The sequence below is a fragment of the Pelophylax lessonae genome (genome assembly GCF_965119305.1).
Source record: "Pelophylax lessonae genome assembly, chromosome: 1".
NCBI lineage: Eukaryota > Metazoa > Chordata > Amphibia > Anura > Ranidae > Pelophylax > Pelophylax lessonae.
In genome coordinates this window covers 151287387-151304236 of record NC_138768.1, presented here as the reverse complement: position 1 = coordinate 151304236, position 16850 = coordinate 151287387, and the positions used below count along the sequence as shown (strand labels likewise).

At 47.6% G+C, this 16850-nt stretch overlaps 1 protein-coding gene across 4 annotated transcripts in view; it reads right to left on the bottom strand.

Moving 5' to 3' along the window:
- The window catches only part of RASA1 (RAS p21 protein activator 1), a 371358-nt gene that overhangs the window by 107380 nt on the left and 247128 nt on the right, over positions 1 to 16850 (bottom strand). For all 4 annotated transcript variants that reach the window (XM_082265664.1, XM_082265665.1, XM_082265666.1 and 1 more), the window contains exon 18: positions 9520 to 9662. In XM_082265664.1, the coding sequence (XP_082121790.1) occupies positions 9520 to 9662 (143 nt within the window). The remainder of the gene's footprint in view (positions 1 to 9519; positions 9663 to 16850) is intronic.

The window sequence follows — 16850 nt, the reverse complement described above, 5'->3', positions numbered from 1 at the left end:
ACCTGGCGTCCCAGCGAGCTTTTAACTCGCAAAGTCAGTCCCTTTGCTGGGACTCCGTCGCGGCCGACTCAGCGCACTGGTCTGCACGCGCTCAGAAACCGGGGTGACCACTGGATCTCAACATCCAGCCCGTCGCCCGGCCCCGCATACTTACTTGAATATGTCGCGGCCGACCAAGCGCAATGCCATGGTCTGCGCGCGCTCGTAGGCCGGCTGGGGTGACCACAAGTGTCGCCCAGTCCGGCATTTTTGCTTGAAGATCTCACAGGAAAAAAACACTGGAGAAAACTACCTAAAAAATGTCTTTTTCTTAAAGAAAAAAAGTCTTGCCAGGACCAAAAGATCCCAGCAAGGAACTTAGGTCCTTACTCCTGACTAGACAGAAAAAAACTGATTCCCTGTAGCAGAGAGAGGGAGGATATACCCTCAGGGACTGCCCCTAGGGTGGAGCCAGAACGTTTTGTCATTCTGCCTAGTCCTACTCCTGCGGAGACAACATAACCCAGCTCTTGAGAATCAAGAAGACTACGTCTGTCAATGAGCGATAGAGAAATTTTTCTTTGAATATAATTCTAATACAGCTTCTCCACTAGTAGTTTGGGAGGCATTAAAAAAACATGCCTGACTACCAGTGTTGGTCATGTCACTTAAAAAAAGTAATTAGTTATAGTTACTAGTTACTTCTTCCAAAAAGTAACTGAGTTAGTAACTGAGTTACATCAGTAAAAAAGTAACTAATTACCAGGGAAAGTAACTATTGCGTTACTTTAAAAAAAAAAATCTAATATGTCATATAACTTGTATGAGTGGTACTGGCTGGCTGCTTGATACCATGCCGGTGTATAGGGTGAGTGGGTGTATAGGGGTTTGAGTCCTGAGTCCTCCTGTCCTGACTGTGACTGGGTCTGCAAGTAACCGTATTTTGGTACCTGTGTGCTGCAGTGCTGTGCTGCCTGGCTGGCTGCTGGGGGTGGTGTGGCCTGCCCAGGCACACTGGGGTCCCTCTGGCTCCGTCCTCCAGGCCGGTCTGTCTGCCTGTGCTGCCTCTGCCTGTCTCAACTCTTCTGGCTGGCTGTGCCTGGCGACTGTGGCGGTGGTGACTATATGTTTAATTTCATATATATAATTAAATTATGTGGTCTCCTCATGGCCTGGGCCTGGCGCGCTCTACTCCGCTGGCTGTGCACTCTGCCACTCGTCTCTTTCTCCTCATCGACTGAGGCCAATACCGCGGACAGTGCCGGCACCCGTCAGGGTCATAGAGGAGAGGAGGAATTACACCAGGGGTTGACAAATGTTCTTTGAATCTAGCTAAAAAAGTTGGAGCCAGTTTTTCAAATCAGCTGCCCTTGCCCAGAAAAAAAAGAAAGCAAGAAAGAAATAAAAGGGAAAGAAATGGAAAGAAGAGAAAAAAAATAAAGAGAGGAAAAAGAGGAGAGGGAGGTAGAGAAGGGGGGATGGGGTGAGAGAGAGAGAGAAGAAAAGAGACGGGAGGGGGAGGGAGATAGAGCTGAGGGGACCTCACTGTACATATACACATCTTCCTGATACTTTCACTCTCTCCCACTGTCTATGGGGTGTACAGAGGAATCCTCCAGAAGTGTGGCACTCCCCACCTCCACCTTCCTCCTATACACCCAGAAAATGGCCTGCTCTACTCCCACACACACGTGTCTATGGGGGGGGGGGGGGGGGCTCCCACACCTGGCCAATTAAAAGTAAACTGTGCCCCCCAACTATTTGTAGGTGGTGATCTTCCCTTAGCCACAGCAGGATGGGCTCAGTCTGCATCCCCACCTCCCCCAGGGGCTGAGGATGCAGTGAAGCACAGGCAGGCTGGAGCAGTGGGATGGGGAGCGGCTGACACGTGAAATTTCAGACCTGGTGCACCATTTCCCCACCTCACACACCGCTCAGCCGTGGACCCAACACTCTTACCTGATGACTGATGTGTGTCCCAGGTGACCGCAACGAGGAGGGCAGACAGTGGCAGAAGTCGAGCAGTGCATCCCATGGATGTGCTGAAAGTGAAGAGGCAGCCGGTTCCAATTGGTAAGCGCCGTCCATGTGACGGTGCTGACCAATTAAAATGCAGTTGTCGGTACACAGAGAATTGGGGATAGAAGCCGCGGGGATTTCAAATCTCTGCATCACCGAAGCAGCCAGTGTCCCGATGCCTGACAGGTGAAAGCAGATAGCGGTAGATGTAATTGCGGTAACGCCGCCCAAGTAATGGGAACGGTTGATGTGCTATGAGAAGGCCAATCACACAATGTTCTTTAGCAAGCAAAAAAGCTTTGAACATGGTGAGCAGCCAGGTAAACTGCTGGCCTATTTAGCCCACTTAGACTCTAGACCTCCGGTTGCTATCTCACTACACTCCATCGAAGCGATCACTAGGGAATTTGCGGCATTTGTTTCTTTTTTTTTATGGAAGTCTACACATCCAAGGTTAGCCTCTCCCAGCAGGCTCTTTCTAACCTCTTGGACACTCTTACTTTTCCCAAACTGACAGATGAACAGACAGATATGCTAGAGGATCCTATCTCCTTAGGTGATAATCTCGCGATAGCCCACTTCGCTAAACTTAAAGCTCCTGGATCAGACAGCCTACCCATAGAATTCTATGTCCAATTTGCTGATATTTTGGTACCCAAACTCCTAGCTCTATACCGTTTCATATTGGATGTGTCCATGCTCCCGGAATCCTTCCTAAGCCTGGGATGGATCCCTACCAACCTGAGTCATACAGGCTTAGATCATTGCTACAAACCGACATTAAAATATTAGCCAAAATCTTAGCCCTACGCTTAAATAGAGTTATCTCGTCCCTCATACACTGGGACCAAACAGGTTTCATGCCGGCCAAAAATACAGCCTTCAACACCAGGCATCTATTTATGAACATCCAGGCCTCCCATATTCAAATTGGCTCTAGAGTAGTTTTCGCCTTGGATGCAGCTAAAGCCTTTGACTTTGGTCGAGTGGCAATACTTTTGGCAGTGTTTGCATAATTTTGGCTTTGGCCCTAATTTTATTAAGTGACTTACCATTTTATACAACCTACTCCAGGCTAGAGTGGTCGCCAACGGCTAGACCTCCGAACCCTTCCCACTATAGAGGAGCATGCGTCAGGGCTGTTCTATCTCACTGTTATTGTAAGCTTTGGCGGTCGAGCCCTTGATGAAACACTGAGAAATTACCCAGATATCCATGGACTATGCGCTAGGATAGGATTTTATATTTAGCTGACTCTGGCCCCTCCTTACTAACAGCTTTATAGACCATTGAGAACTTCAGCAGGTTCTTGGGACTTAAGATAAATTGGGATAAGTCCCAAGTCCTCCCCATAGACATATTTCCTCCATCAGCAGAACAAGCTGCACTGCCATTGGTTAGGGTCAGTACTTTTAGATATTTGGAAATTCAAGTTTCTAGGTCCATAGATTATATCCCGCTAAACGTGGAACCCCTTTTCGCATTGATCAAATGCAAAACACAGACATGGGCTTGGTTGCCGGTGGGAATGATGGGACGGCTGGGTCTGGTAAAAATTATTCTTTTACCCAAAATCCTTTATGTCCTTTGGCACGCCCCTATATATATATTCCATTTAGATACTTCAAAATCATAGATACCATATTACAGTCTTATTTGGGGAGCCAACAGTCACATTGTCATGGAAAACTCTCCAGAAGCTAGCTGGTGGCACAACTTTCACACTTGCATCACACAGATAAATGTGACCAACATAAATCTCTCTCCTTGGTGTGTTCTTCTGCAAACCAGCGGATCCCACATCCATTCTGTGAAATACTACGGGGTGCGAGTGGTTCTCCTGTGTCCTTGGACCGCACTAGCCGTTTCCGCACAGGCGAATTTGGGATTTAGCGACCTCTAAAATGAATTATTCTAGACTACACAGGGACACACGGTTATGGTATAGGAGGTAATAAAGGGAAATGAACCACGAAAACTCATATCCATTTTCTATGACATGATAATTACCCCAGCCACATCCCAACTCGCGTACTCTATCAAATCCAAATGAGTGGAGGAGGTTGAAGAACTAGAGGAGGATGAATGGAATGAGGCACTAGAAACCTGTAAATTAGTATCTCCTAAAATGTCGGACAAACTCCTACAAACCTACATTGTACACAGAGCATACTTAACACCGTATAGGCTGGCCAAATTTGACCCTTCCCGAAGCCCTGTGTGCCTGTTATCTACTGGCACATTTGGGAACCTACTTTGACACTGTCCTCGCATCTGTGGGTTTTTGGCACAAGTCGTCCAGTTCCTTCATAATCGGATGGGCTAACCGGTGACATTGGATGCCGGACAGTGCCTGTTGGGCATTTTTCCAGACAATGACATAGATAAGCACACCCTTATGCAGGAAACTATTTGGAGCTAGAAAGGTTATAGTACAGCATAGTATAGCACTGGACGGGGACTGACCCTGCGAGTTAAACGTCTCGCTTAAACGCCAATGACCATGAGTCACGGCGTCCGTATTGGTCGACAGCCCTCCCACCCCAGTGGAGAGGGGTACTGTCAGGAGTTGGCGCCCGCCTGGTTCCGGTATGGTGAGTAGTATGTTCCCCCTTTTCCCCCTGACGGGTTTGTGGTGAACGCGGGCCCCTCTCTGAAATGGTAAGGATGGGTCTCCCCTCTATCCTATAACATGTCACAGATCCCCCTATTTGAGTGTGATTTTTGTGAACAAAAAACCAGGAGGCTTGGTTTGGGAGCTGACAACCTAATGTAATTTCAAAACTGTAAAGATGACTGAAGTCAGTGGCAGTACTAGAATATTACTGTGGTAGCATAAGGTATCCTACCTGTCAGAGGTGTTCACAGGGCGATGTCTATGCATGTATAACTGCAGTCCAGATCGCATTCCTCCAGCAAGGGCAGGCTGCCTTCCGACGGCCCACGGACCGCATGCGGCCCGCCAGGGTCCGGTACCGCCGGCCAGGCTGATCACCATTAGGGTGAAGGTTTGTGGGGCCGAGATACTCCCGCAGGCCGCCAGACACGCCGTTATCCTGTACAGGCCGCCACCATTGTCTGGCAGATCGCACAAGGCCGCCATATTGGCGTAGCCTCGTGTCTCCAGCATGGGGGCGGCCATGTTTGAGGTGACCAAAACACCTCGTGGAGCTAGGGGAGGCGCCGGAAGGCGTGCAAAGGGGCGGAGCCGCCTCCTTTTTACCCGGGAAGCCAGCCAAAGACTTCCTGTCTGTTATAGACAGTGCTGAAACAAGTTGCATTTGAAACTCTGAGCATCAAGTGGTGAGCCTTGGGGTCTCTCTCTCTCGCTCTGCAGGGGTCCCTAAGCAGGTAACACTGAGGGGCATTGTGGCGCTGGGGGTCTGAAAAAAAAAAAAAAAAAAAAGAAGGTTTTATTTTTTTTTGGCAATTGATATTTTTCCGGGTAGTGTCTGGAATTATCATGGACCCTGCCACACAGGTACCCCCACCTGTTTCCCCCGAGGTGGCCGCGGGACCCGCCAGTGCACAGAGTATGGATGCATTTACAGCAGTTTTGGAGTCTTTGGTGGCTCGGGTGGAGACGGCCTGTCAGGAACGGGGGTCAAGAAAGCGACCCCCGCCTACCCCTATATGATCTGATACTTCAGATTCTGAGATGGTCATTGCAGCTGCAGGTCCCTCTGCAGGGGCTGTTGTCTCAGGTAAAGTTCCCTCAGACAGTGAGGAGGACGTTCTTGCTTCCGCCATAGCACAAGAAGCAGCATTGGTGGACGCACTAGTTGTGGCGGTTCGGGAAACCTTAAGACTTGAGGTTTTACCGGCAGAGGCAACTGAAATGGAAATTCCCTTTGGTACTAGCAAACCTACCAAGACGGTGAAGGTTTTTCCTTTACCCAAATGTTTTGGTAATAAGATTAAAGAGGAATGGGATCATTCAAAGCGTACCTTTACTATTTCCAAGCGCATTGCTAGACGCTATCCGTTTGAGGAATCCCTAATTAAGAAATGGACGGTACCACCAGTGGTGGATCCACCTATTTCTAGACTGAATAAAGCCACGGTTATTCCGGTGGAGGACGCTTCGTCCTTTAAGGATTCGGTGGATCGGAAGATAGAAGCGGAGTCCCGCACTATCTTTTCCCTGATAGGGTCAGCCTTTAGACCAGTAATTGTCATTGGTCTAGTTTCTCAGACATTAACGGAATGGGCGAGATTGGTGCGCCAGGACCTGAAGGGGAAAGGTATCCCCCAGGCAACATCTGATTTGATGGAACAGATTATACAAGGACTACAGTTTGTCTGTGATGCAGCCTTGGATGCCACCCCCCTATTAGGGCATGCATCTATGTCAGCGGTAATCCTCAGACGTGTGCTGTGGTTAAAATGCTGGTCAGCGGACCTAGGTTCCAAAAAGACCTTGGCGAATCTCCCCTTTCAGGGGAATCGCCTATTTGGGGCCACCCTAGATGAGATCATTAAGGATGTCACTGGGGGCAAAAGCACTTTTTTGCCACAGGCTGCTAAAGCTAAAGGACCTCGTAACAAGCGTGGACCTTTCTTTGCCGCTCATAAAGGGTTCGTTCGCTCTGCTGGAGCGAGCGGGAAAGGCAAAACCCCTCTAGGAGGGTTCAAGAAGCGCTGGTCGGACAAACAAAAAAGCGACTCAGCCAAACCTAAAGCTAAGGCTTACACAGCCTGAAGGTGTGCCCCCACCCGGCTTGAGGGTGGGGGGACGTCTTCACCGGTATTCAGAGCACTAGATCGAGCATCGATCACTGCTACCGGTGCGATTCTTCCCTTCCAACATTTAAGTACTACAGGGAGCGGTAGTTACCGTTCCCTGAACAGATCATTTTCTTTACCTTTTCCAAAGATTAGTCTCAGTTCCCCACAGGAATCGGATCCGGTTGAGCAGACAGACCAAGGAGCCTCTAGCCGGGTGACTTCGGTCTCTAATGTTCAACCAGGAGAAATCATCACTCCTGATAGGAATCCGGTGTCTGATAAATGTGTGGGAACAGAGAACGATCAGACTTTGTCGGATTGCCTGGGCCAGGTAGCTCTAGGGCAGCCTGGTTCGGATCCAGTCAGACAATATCAGGGTGATGACTTAAGTCGATCAAGGATTTCACCATCTGTGTCTTCTTCAGAGCATCCCGGAGGCGCGGAGATTGGTAACGCGCGCCCACGATCCTCCAGCGGACGCAGCAGACGCGCTGAACGGCCTTGTTAAGGCAGTGTCAGCTATTAGAGGTATTCCCTCCCCTCAGATTGCTGCTGAGATTTCTACGCAGGATGGAGATGGAGGGAACTCCAGTTATCCTGGAAATTCTAGGCTAGCCTCGTCAAGCCGGTCAGGCCGACTTGGACATGCTAGTCGCGAACGCTCCTTGGAGACTTCCTCTCAGGGAGGGTCTGCGGTCTCAAGGACCGATCTTCCATTGTGCTTTACAGTCGCTGGTTTTAATGGCTTGGCCATTGAGACCCAGGTACTGAAGGACAGAGGGTTGTCAGCTTCAGTTATTCCTACTCTAATTAAGGCAAGGAAAGCGACTTCCAGCAAGGTCTATTATCGCACATGGAAGACTTATATCGCGTGGTGTGAATCTTTGGGATTTCCTCCACGTAACTATTCGGTGACCCGGATCTTGGCTTTTCTGCAAAAGGGGGTTGAGCAGAAACTATCCTTGAGCACCATCAAGGGTCAGGTTTCAGCATTAGCAATCTTCTTTCAGAAGCCCTTGGCGACTCATTCCTTGGTGCGGAATTTCATTCAGGGGGTGCGGCACCTGGCTCCACCAGTCCGCGCGCCCTTACCGCCCTGGGATCTTAATTTGGTTTTGTCGGTTCTGCAGAAACCTCCCTTTGAAAACATCAGGGAGATTCCCTTGCTTACTTTATCCCAGAAGGTGGCCTTCTTGGTGGCTATCACTTCTGCACGCAGGGTGTCAGAACTGGCTGCATTATCATGCCAGTCCCCATATTTAGTGGTTCATAGGGATAAGGTAGTTCTTCATCCAAAGCCATCCTTTCTTCCAAACGTGGTTTCAGACTTTCATCTGAATGAAGATATTGTGCTACCTTCCTTGTGTCCTCAGCCCAATCATCATCGGGAACATGCGTTGCATTCCTTGGATGTGGTTCGGGCAATCAGGGTATACCTGAAGGCCACGGAATCGTTCCGTAAGACGGATTCACTTTTGTGATCACGGATGGCCCCAGAAAGGGGTTGCCTGCATCTGCCGCGACTATCTCCAAATGGATTAGACAGACGGTGGTACAGGCTTATTCTATTAAGGGTCGGAATCCTCCGTTCCCTGTTAAGGCGCACTCCACTCGAGCGCTCAGTACTTCCTGGGCCTACCGCCATCAGGCGTCAGTGGTCCAGGTGTGTAAGGCGGCCACCTGGTCGTCGGTACATACCTTTACAAAATTTTATAAAATTGATGTGATGGCATCGGCGGTGGTCTACCTCGAGGATTTTTTTCCGTTGGAATTTCTGTTGAGTCTCATCTTTGATTGATGAGCCTTTAGAACTTCTAGTTGGCACCGGTTGGGCCTTCTAGATTGGATTTTGATTTCCATTTTCCCACCCCTCATTTGGTACTGCTTTGGGACGTCCTGAGTTGTTAGTAATCAACGTGGACTACGTCTGTCAATGAGCGACAGAGAAAAATGGATTTTTGTAAAATCTTACCGTAAAATCCTTTTCTCTTAAGCTCATTGACAGACGTAGTACCCGCCCCTCTGTTTTTGAGTTGGGTTGGGTTAAATTCTCTAAACACTGCTTTGTGACATAACTGATTTGCTGTAGCAGAGAGAGAGAGGATATACCCTCTGGGACTGCCCCTAAGGTGTGGCCAGAATGTTTTCTTTCCTGTCTAGTCCTACTCCTGTAGAGGGCAGCATAACCCGAGTTGTTAGTAATCAACGAGGACTACGTCTGTCAATGAGCTTAAGAGAAAAGGATTTTACGGTAAGATTTTACAAAAATCCATTTTCTTTACTGAGTCTTCTTGCCATTCTCAACACTGGAAACATTGCTGCAAAACACAGATTAAAATCCTTCAGAATTCAGAAATACAAACCTGGTTTCCAAGAACAGCTTACTATTAAAGGATAACAAAACCAAACAAGTTAGCTATACAAAGCTATTGATAGTATTTAAAAGAATATGCAAGCTTTTAGGCGCTTACCAGAACAAAAAACATTTGCCAATAACAGATATCTTGCTACACAGCCTTCTATTGGAGAATGCCACTTAATTTGATAGACACATTTTGTAGAGGATACAGACCACCTAAGTCAGTTCTTGCAACCTAAGGTGTTACATGGAAACGGTATGTTTTTTATGGAAGCTGGAGCACCCAAATATAAAAATCCTTTGCAATGGCACATAACATTTTTAGAAGCCTTTTAAGAGCAGACAGCTGCTGAGCTGTGACATAGCCTGCAAATGAAGCTTCATTTATCTGTGCATAACCCCAAGCTGTTTCTTATTGGTATACATTTACTTACCTCACAAGACTGTTTGCTTTCCATTATTTTTAAAATGGTGTCTTTGAGAGCATGATGAACAAATGGAGTTGCAGTAGCTTTCATGTATTGCTCCATGAGTGTGCTTGCCAAAGTTGTGGCACGGAACAGAGTTGTAGCTTCATCTAAAATTATAAAGTAGTAAAATCATACATTTCTCACACTGAACTATAACAATGCTAGGTTAGAACTGATTTGAATTATTTGTGGAAAAAAAAAGCTATTAGCAGCAATACTTAAAGTATAACTAAAGGTAAAACTCAATTCGTTTTGGATAGAGTGCAAAGGTATTTGAACGCTTGTCAGTTTTTATTGCGGTCTGTGCCTCAAGTTAAGGAGATTTACTCTGTTTGTCCCGTTTACCATTGTCATTGAAAGTTAAAGTAAAAGAAAATACCAAACTTTGGTTTCTCCCCAGAAAAGTAACAGATAGGAAATCTTCCAATGGGGTGTCTTGGTGACTTGGGGGTCCCCAAGAAATTCTGTTATCTTGCAGGGATTTCCTCTCGCTTCCTGTTTGGCTATGGGACAGGAAGTGAAGGGAAAACTCCGCAATGGGACAAATGGAAAAAAAAAAAATCTCAGGCTATAACTCTCCCTACAGAAAAAAAAAAGATTTGCCTGTAGTTCTACTTTAAACTGAACCTGTGTCCAGGCTATACAAAGTTTTTACATATTCTGAACAAGGGATTAACTAGTAGCGGTCCACATTTAGTGGAACCACATCCCATGTGTATACCATATACTACTATTACAAATAATGAAAAAAAAAAAACCAGGAGGAGACTTTAGGTGTCAAAACATTCACAATAACCTACAAAAAATATTTCCATTACAATCTTAGTTTGATCATAAACTTAAAAAACTGGACTTTTGTCTTACTGTAAAATCCTTTTCTCTGATGTTCATTGATGGGCACAGCTCCAGATCATCTTGACCCTTTGGTTTATGCTGCCCCCTACAGGAGAAGGACACTAGGTGGAAAAAAGTTTTACTACGCCTATAGGGCAGTCCCAGGAGGTACACTCCCAACTTCCTGCTATAGGTATTCAGTTTTGTAAAAAGCAGTGTCAGAAGAACATATAACCCAACTCAATAGAGGTGCGGGTGCTGGTGGGCGTGACCGGACGTCAGCCACACTAGTGGCTTTGTCTATGAGCTCCAGGCCACTGGAGTTTTAATCTGCAGCCATCCGCGCAGCTCAAGCCAGGATACCCAACAGACACATCCCTACCGATAGAACATCCCTCAGAGCACATAATATCACCGATATTTCCCATTCGGCAGACCGGATCTACCCGCAGCGGGACCTACTCCGGGAACGCCGCCATCGCACCCCCCGCGCCTACAGTGACCGGCATCGGCGGGCTGGGTAAGCAGGCAAGGAGGTATACCTCACCCACCCCATAAACCTACAATGTCCCGCCGCACCAGGGAAGACCATAAGCTCCAAAAACTATCGGGGTTCTTCACCCCCCGCCCGCAGAGGACTCCATCAAGCTGGAAGCGGGAGACAGCTACCCCACACAGGTGGCGGCCCTCTAGCAGCACCGACTTTTGTGTTTGATCCAGCAACAGCAGGGAATGATGGGGTCAGGGAACATGAAGAAAACCCCACCCCACCTTGTCCCAGTACAAGTAGCCCTGCGAAATCAAGGCCGAGAACAGAATCTAGGCGGGAAGATGCTGCACAACCTTGCATGGACACAAACGGCCCACAGGAACCGAACCCACAGGAAGACCCTATTACATCTTTCCCCACAGTGGGACAACACATGTCTGATATAATTATGAAAGATATGCTCCTCTCTCTTCGCTCCTCTCTACAGGCAGATATGTTCACTTGTTTTTAAACTTGCAAAGCTGACATACAAGAACTAGGCCACAGGGTGAATGACTTGGAAGAATCTGTTAGAATTTGCATGAATTCCTATAATAACGTGGTTGACACGCACTACTCCCACTCTGAAGAAATAGCGTGGCTTAAATCTAAAGTTACAGACCTTGAAGATCGTTCAGGACGCAGCAACTTTAAATTAAGGGGCATTCCTGAAACAGTACACGCTTCACAACTTCCACACTGCGTTAAAGACTTATTTCAAGCAGTGGCTCCTGCGCTCAACCCGAATGACCTAACAATCGACAGGATTCATCGTATCCCAAAACCTTCTTTTCTGCCCCAAGAGACCCCTAGGGACGTCTTAATGAAATTACATTACTATCAGGCTAAAGAAACAATTCTAGCAGCATTCAGGAAGAAAGACCAACTACCCGAACAAGCTTCATCTCTGCAAGTCCTACCAGATCTTTCTGCTTACACCCTACAGAAAAGGAAAAACCTCAGTAACTAAGGCCTTGAGAAACCACAACATAAGCTACCAATGGAAATACCCTGCAACGCTAAAGATAACAAAAGATGTATCGACCTCCATCATAACCTCCCTCGAAGAAGGCCGCCGACTTCTAACCGACTGGAAGATCATCCCAGCGGATCCCCCTACGGCTGCCTCACATCACCAGGGTGCTTGCCCACAAAGAGATAGAAATCCCACCAGGGATAGACGCAGAGATCACCACAAGTGAAGGTGAGCAATAGACCCCGATTCGAACCAACCTTGTTCAGAGGCTGTTGACTCTCTGGAGAAATACCTCCATCTCACTAACCGGATCAAACTTGCTCCAATACCCCCCCAGGAATTCTTAGCAGGCATTCTGCAATTATGGTTCATGTTTTTGAACTCTTTTTAAACCTCCTGCTCTTCTCCTCCGCTCCCTTGCTGCTTAATCTCTCTCTACCTTCACAAGGCTCCCTTACAGTTCCCAAAGGCACTCCTACCTCCCCACCATCTGCTGGGAAATGGACACAACCTTTTGAAACTCTCGGACCTACCATCTCCTGTTCCCTCGCCTGTATCTCCCCATCAACCAAAGATCTCTACACACCACTTGGTATTGAACTGCATGTAACATACAGTTCCTCTTTCACGAGTCTAGCCATCTGGAAATGGAACATCGACTCCCATACTCATCCCCTTTTTCAACGACATGCCGTTTAAACTGCTTTCAGTGAACGCCCGTGGCCTCAACCACCCAGCCAAGAGACTAGCTCTATGGAAAGGAGCAAAGAAGAACGACGTGGACAGTTATTGCCCAAGAGACACACTTTAAAACTGGCGCAACTCCGAAATACCAACATAAGGACTTTCCACACACTTTTTCATCTGAATTCACATCCAAGAATCGTGGTGTCCTCATAGCCATACGAAACTATAACATTTTCTCTCCCTATATCGGTAATCGATGATGGGGGCAGGTATGTAATATTGGTATGTACAATTGACTCCAATCTAATACGAAACAAGCTAAGTTCTTTCGCAAACTATTTAAATGTATTTTACGCCACAAATGTGGTAACCTATTGATATGTGGAGATGTGAACTCCATCCTAGACCCCGACCTTGACTCTACATCCCAAAGGCGGCATAGAGCTTCTCCCCGATTGAAGAACAACCCCCAGGCCCAACATTCCGAATCTGGCGCTGCAACCACAAACTGATTAAAGACAGCTATACTGGTAAGGAGCTTAAAACACATCTTACTATCTACTTTAAAGAGAATGACACTTCCAACACTGATATTTTTTCACTTTGGAACGCTCATAAAGCATTTATGAGAGGGCTCTTGATACAACTGTGAGCTAAGGCGTAAAGAAACTATGATAAGAAATTTCAAGACACCTTGAGCACCCTCCAAACCCTAGAGACATGAAACAAACGGCATCCCGACCCAACCATTCCACCAAAACTCCACACCCTACGTACACAGCTTCGCTCCCTGCTCTTAGAAAAACACGCTAAACTACTAAACTACCTCAAACTCCAATACTACTCCCAGCATAACAAAGCTGGAAAATTCCTAGCCTCCCGTCTTAAGGCCCGTAGGACTAAATCAAAAACCCAGCATATATTCCACCCGATCCACAAGACTAAATTAACAAATCCACAACATAATCGCAGACGCTTTCGCTACCTTCTATGAAGTGCTCTACTATATAAAAAACGATACTACAACTGTTCAACCCTCTCAGGAAGATATAACCAAATTCCTAACCGGCCTCAAAATCCCCTCCCTAACCGAAAAACACCTGGAGGAACTAAATCAACCTTTCTCCCCAGACGAAGTTCTCAAGATAATTTAATCACTACCGTGTGGTAAATCCCATGGCCCAGACAGCTTCACAGCCGAATACTATTAAACCGTTTCCCCTACCCTCGTCACTCACATGGCTCATATGGCTCATATGTTTAACATAGCTGCAAATCGTCAAAGCTTCCTGCAAGAAATGCTGGGAGTCCACATAGTGACCATTCCCAAACCAGGGAAAAGTCCAGACTGTCCGGCTAACTTTAGACCTATCTCCCTCTTCAATGTGGACGTGAAGATATACGCTAAAGCACTAGCCAAGAGACTGGAAAAAATACTCCCTTTCCTAAAACAATGGGATCACTGGCAGACAAACATCTGACGCTACCAGGCGGATTATAAACGTGATGCACTATGCGAAACACAGTCGAGCGCCTTCTCTGCGTCTCTCAATAGATGCAGAGAAGGCATTCGATAGAATCCACTAGGGATACATGACCGAGGTTCTAAAAACCTTCGGATTCCACGGCACAATCCTCACAGCAATTCTGGCACTATATTCCTCCCCATCGGCCCAGGTGTATGCCAACGGTCTACTTTCAAGACCCTTCGTGATTAACAATGGCACAAGACAAGGTTTCCCATTATCACCAACAATTTTCACTCTAGTAATAGAACCTCTAGCGGAAAGAATCCGTTCCCACCAACAAATTTCAGGTTTCAAATTCGGGAGCAGCACGCATATCAACCTTTTCGCAGATGATATTCTCATGTTGACCGATCCCCTAACAACGCTCCCGCACATCCACGATACACTACATTTTTCAGTGCAGTATCCTTTTATAAAAGGTAAACTACTCCAAATCTCTCATTTTAAATATATTAAAATATATTGACGCTCGGTGGCGTCATCGGGAGGCCCCGCCCCCTTATGTCACAGATGAAGTCACCTGTGACATGAGGGGGCGGGGCCTCCCGATGACGTCATCGGGGGCCACGCCCCTAATGGCTATATAATAAGCTGCAGAGACCGGAGACCAGCATAATCACCGGAGACGTCGGAGGAGGACCGGAGGAAGAAGAGCCGACAGCAAAAGAGCAGAAGACCGGAGAGGAGAAGAAAAGAAGAGAGGACAGCAGATGGGCGGACAGCAAAAGAGCAGAAGACCCCGGAGAGGAGCGGACAGCAAAAGAGCAGAAGACCCCGGAGAGGAGAAGACGAAGAGCCGGATGAAGATTTTTAATAAACTTTCCAAAACGTCTCCTGTTGTTATTTCCATACACTGCCTTTTATGTGGTGAATGAGTAGGGGTACAGTGTACCCCATACCCATTCACATAGGGAGGGGGTCCGGGATCTTGGGGGCCCCCTTGTTAAAGGGGGCTTCCAGATTCCGATGAGCCCCCTGCCCGCAGACCCCCACAACCACCGGCCAGGGTTGTGGGGATTAGGCCCTTGTCCTCATCAACATGGGGGCAAGGTGCTTTGAGGTGGGGGTGCAGAGCTCCCCCTGCCCCAAAGCACCAACACTCCCCCCATGTTGAGGGCATGTGGCCTGGTGTGGTCCAGGGGGGGTGGGGCCGCTCGCTCGTCCCCTCCCTTTTCCTGGCCTGCCGGGCTGCATGCTCGGATAAGGGTTTGGTATGGATTTTGGGGGGGGACCCCACGCCGTTTTTTCGGGGTGGGGCTACCCTCAAATTCCATACCGGACCCGAAGGGCCTGGTTTGGAACCTGGGGGGGGACCCCCACGCAGTTTTTTTCCCCATTTTTAGCGTGGAGTTCCCCCTCAAGATTCTCACAGTGCAGGTCGCGCCGCAAGTCGGATCCGACTTGCGGTGCGACTTCTGTTCAAATCAATAGGCTCCCATAGGGAACCATTGATTTTGAATGGAGGCAGAAAAACGGTGGTAAAAGCAACGTGGCTAAACGTGCAATAACGCAAATGGAAAAAGCTACTGAAAGCACATTTAACAGCTGCTTTTTCCCGGCGTCAGAAATAGCTTTGCAGGACGTTTTTTCTAACGTCCCGAATGGGTTATGCTGCGCTTCCTAGGAGTAGGACACTAGGCGGAAAAGGGTTAACATAGTTAACAGAACTTTAACTACACCCATGGGGCAGTCCCAGGTGGTATACTCCCACTTCCTGCTCTAGGATTCAGTTTAGTAACAAGCAGTGTCGGAAGAATATATAACCAAACTCCACAGAGGGGTGGGTGCCGTGTCCGTCAATGAAGGATTTTACAGTAGGACAAAAATCCAGTTTTCTCTTTCGTTCATTGACGGGCACAACGACATATCTTCATTAGTCAAATGGGATGTCCCAAAGCAGTAGCAGCATGAGCGGTGGGAAAAACTCAAGAAACAATTCCAAACAGGGATAAACATAGCCAACCAGGTAACCCAGGAGCTCAACCAGGAGCAACTGGAGCTCACCTGACAAAAAAGTACACCCTCAAAAAGGACTAATCCTCTCCAACAGTGGCCTGCAAACCCTTGCAGCCAAAAGGAGGCATCCGCAGATGCCAACACATCCACCTTAAAAAAATATTATGAAAATGTGTGCGGTTGACCAGGTGGCCGCCTTGCAAACCTGCACCACTGCCGCCTGATGATGAAAGTCCCAGGAGGCACTAAGCGCCCATATAAAATGCTCCATAACAGGGAAGGAGGATCCTGACCCTTAATGGAAAAGGCGTGCACCACCCTCTGCCTATCCATTTGGAAATGGTTGCAGCAGATGCGGCCAGCCCCTAACAGAATCCATCCATAAGGACAAATGGGGAATCTGATTTTTGGAATGACTCAATCGTCGCCAGGTACACCCTCATTGCCAGAGCCACATCTAAAGAGTAAGTAAAGCTCTTTAGGGTGCTTAGGCTAAGACACAAGGAAGGTGACACATGCCCTATTTAAATGAAAACCAGATGACTTTTGGAAAGAACGACTGGCAGGGCCGGGGCACCACTTTATCTCCATGAATCACCAAGTAAGGAGGACAAGAAAAGCCGCCAGCTCCGACATCCTACATGCATAGGAAAAAGACCACCTTCTGGGACATGTAAGCAGGGGAATCTCGTTAATATTTTCCAACAGCGGTTAATGAAGAACCGACAGCACCCAGAGGAGATCCCACAAGGGCAATGGAAAGGCACTGGGGAAGCCAAGTGGC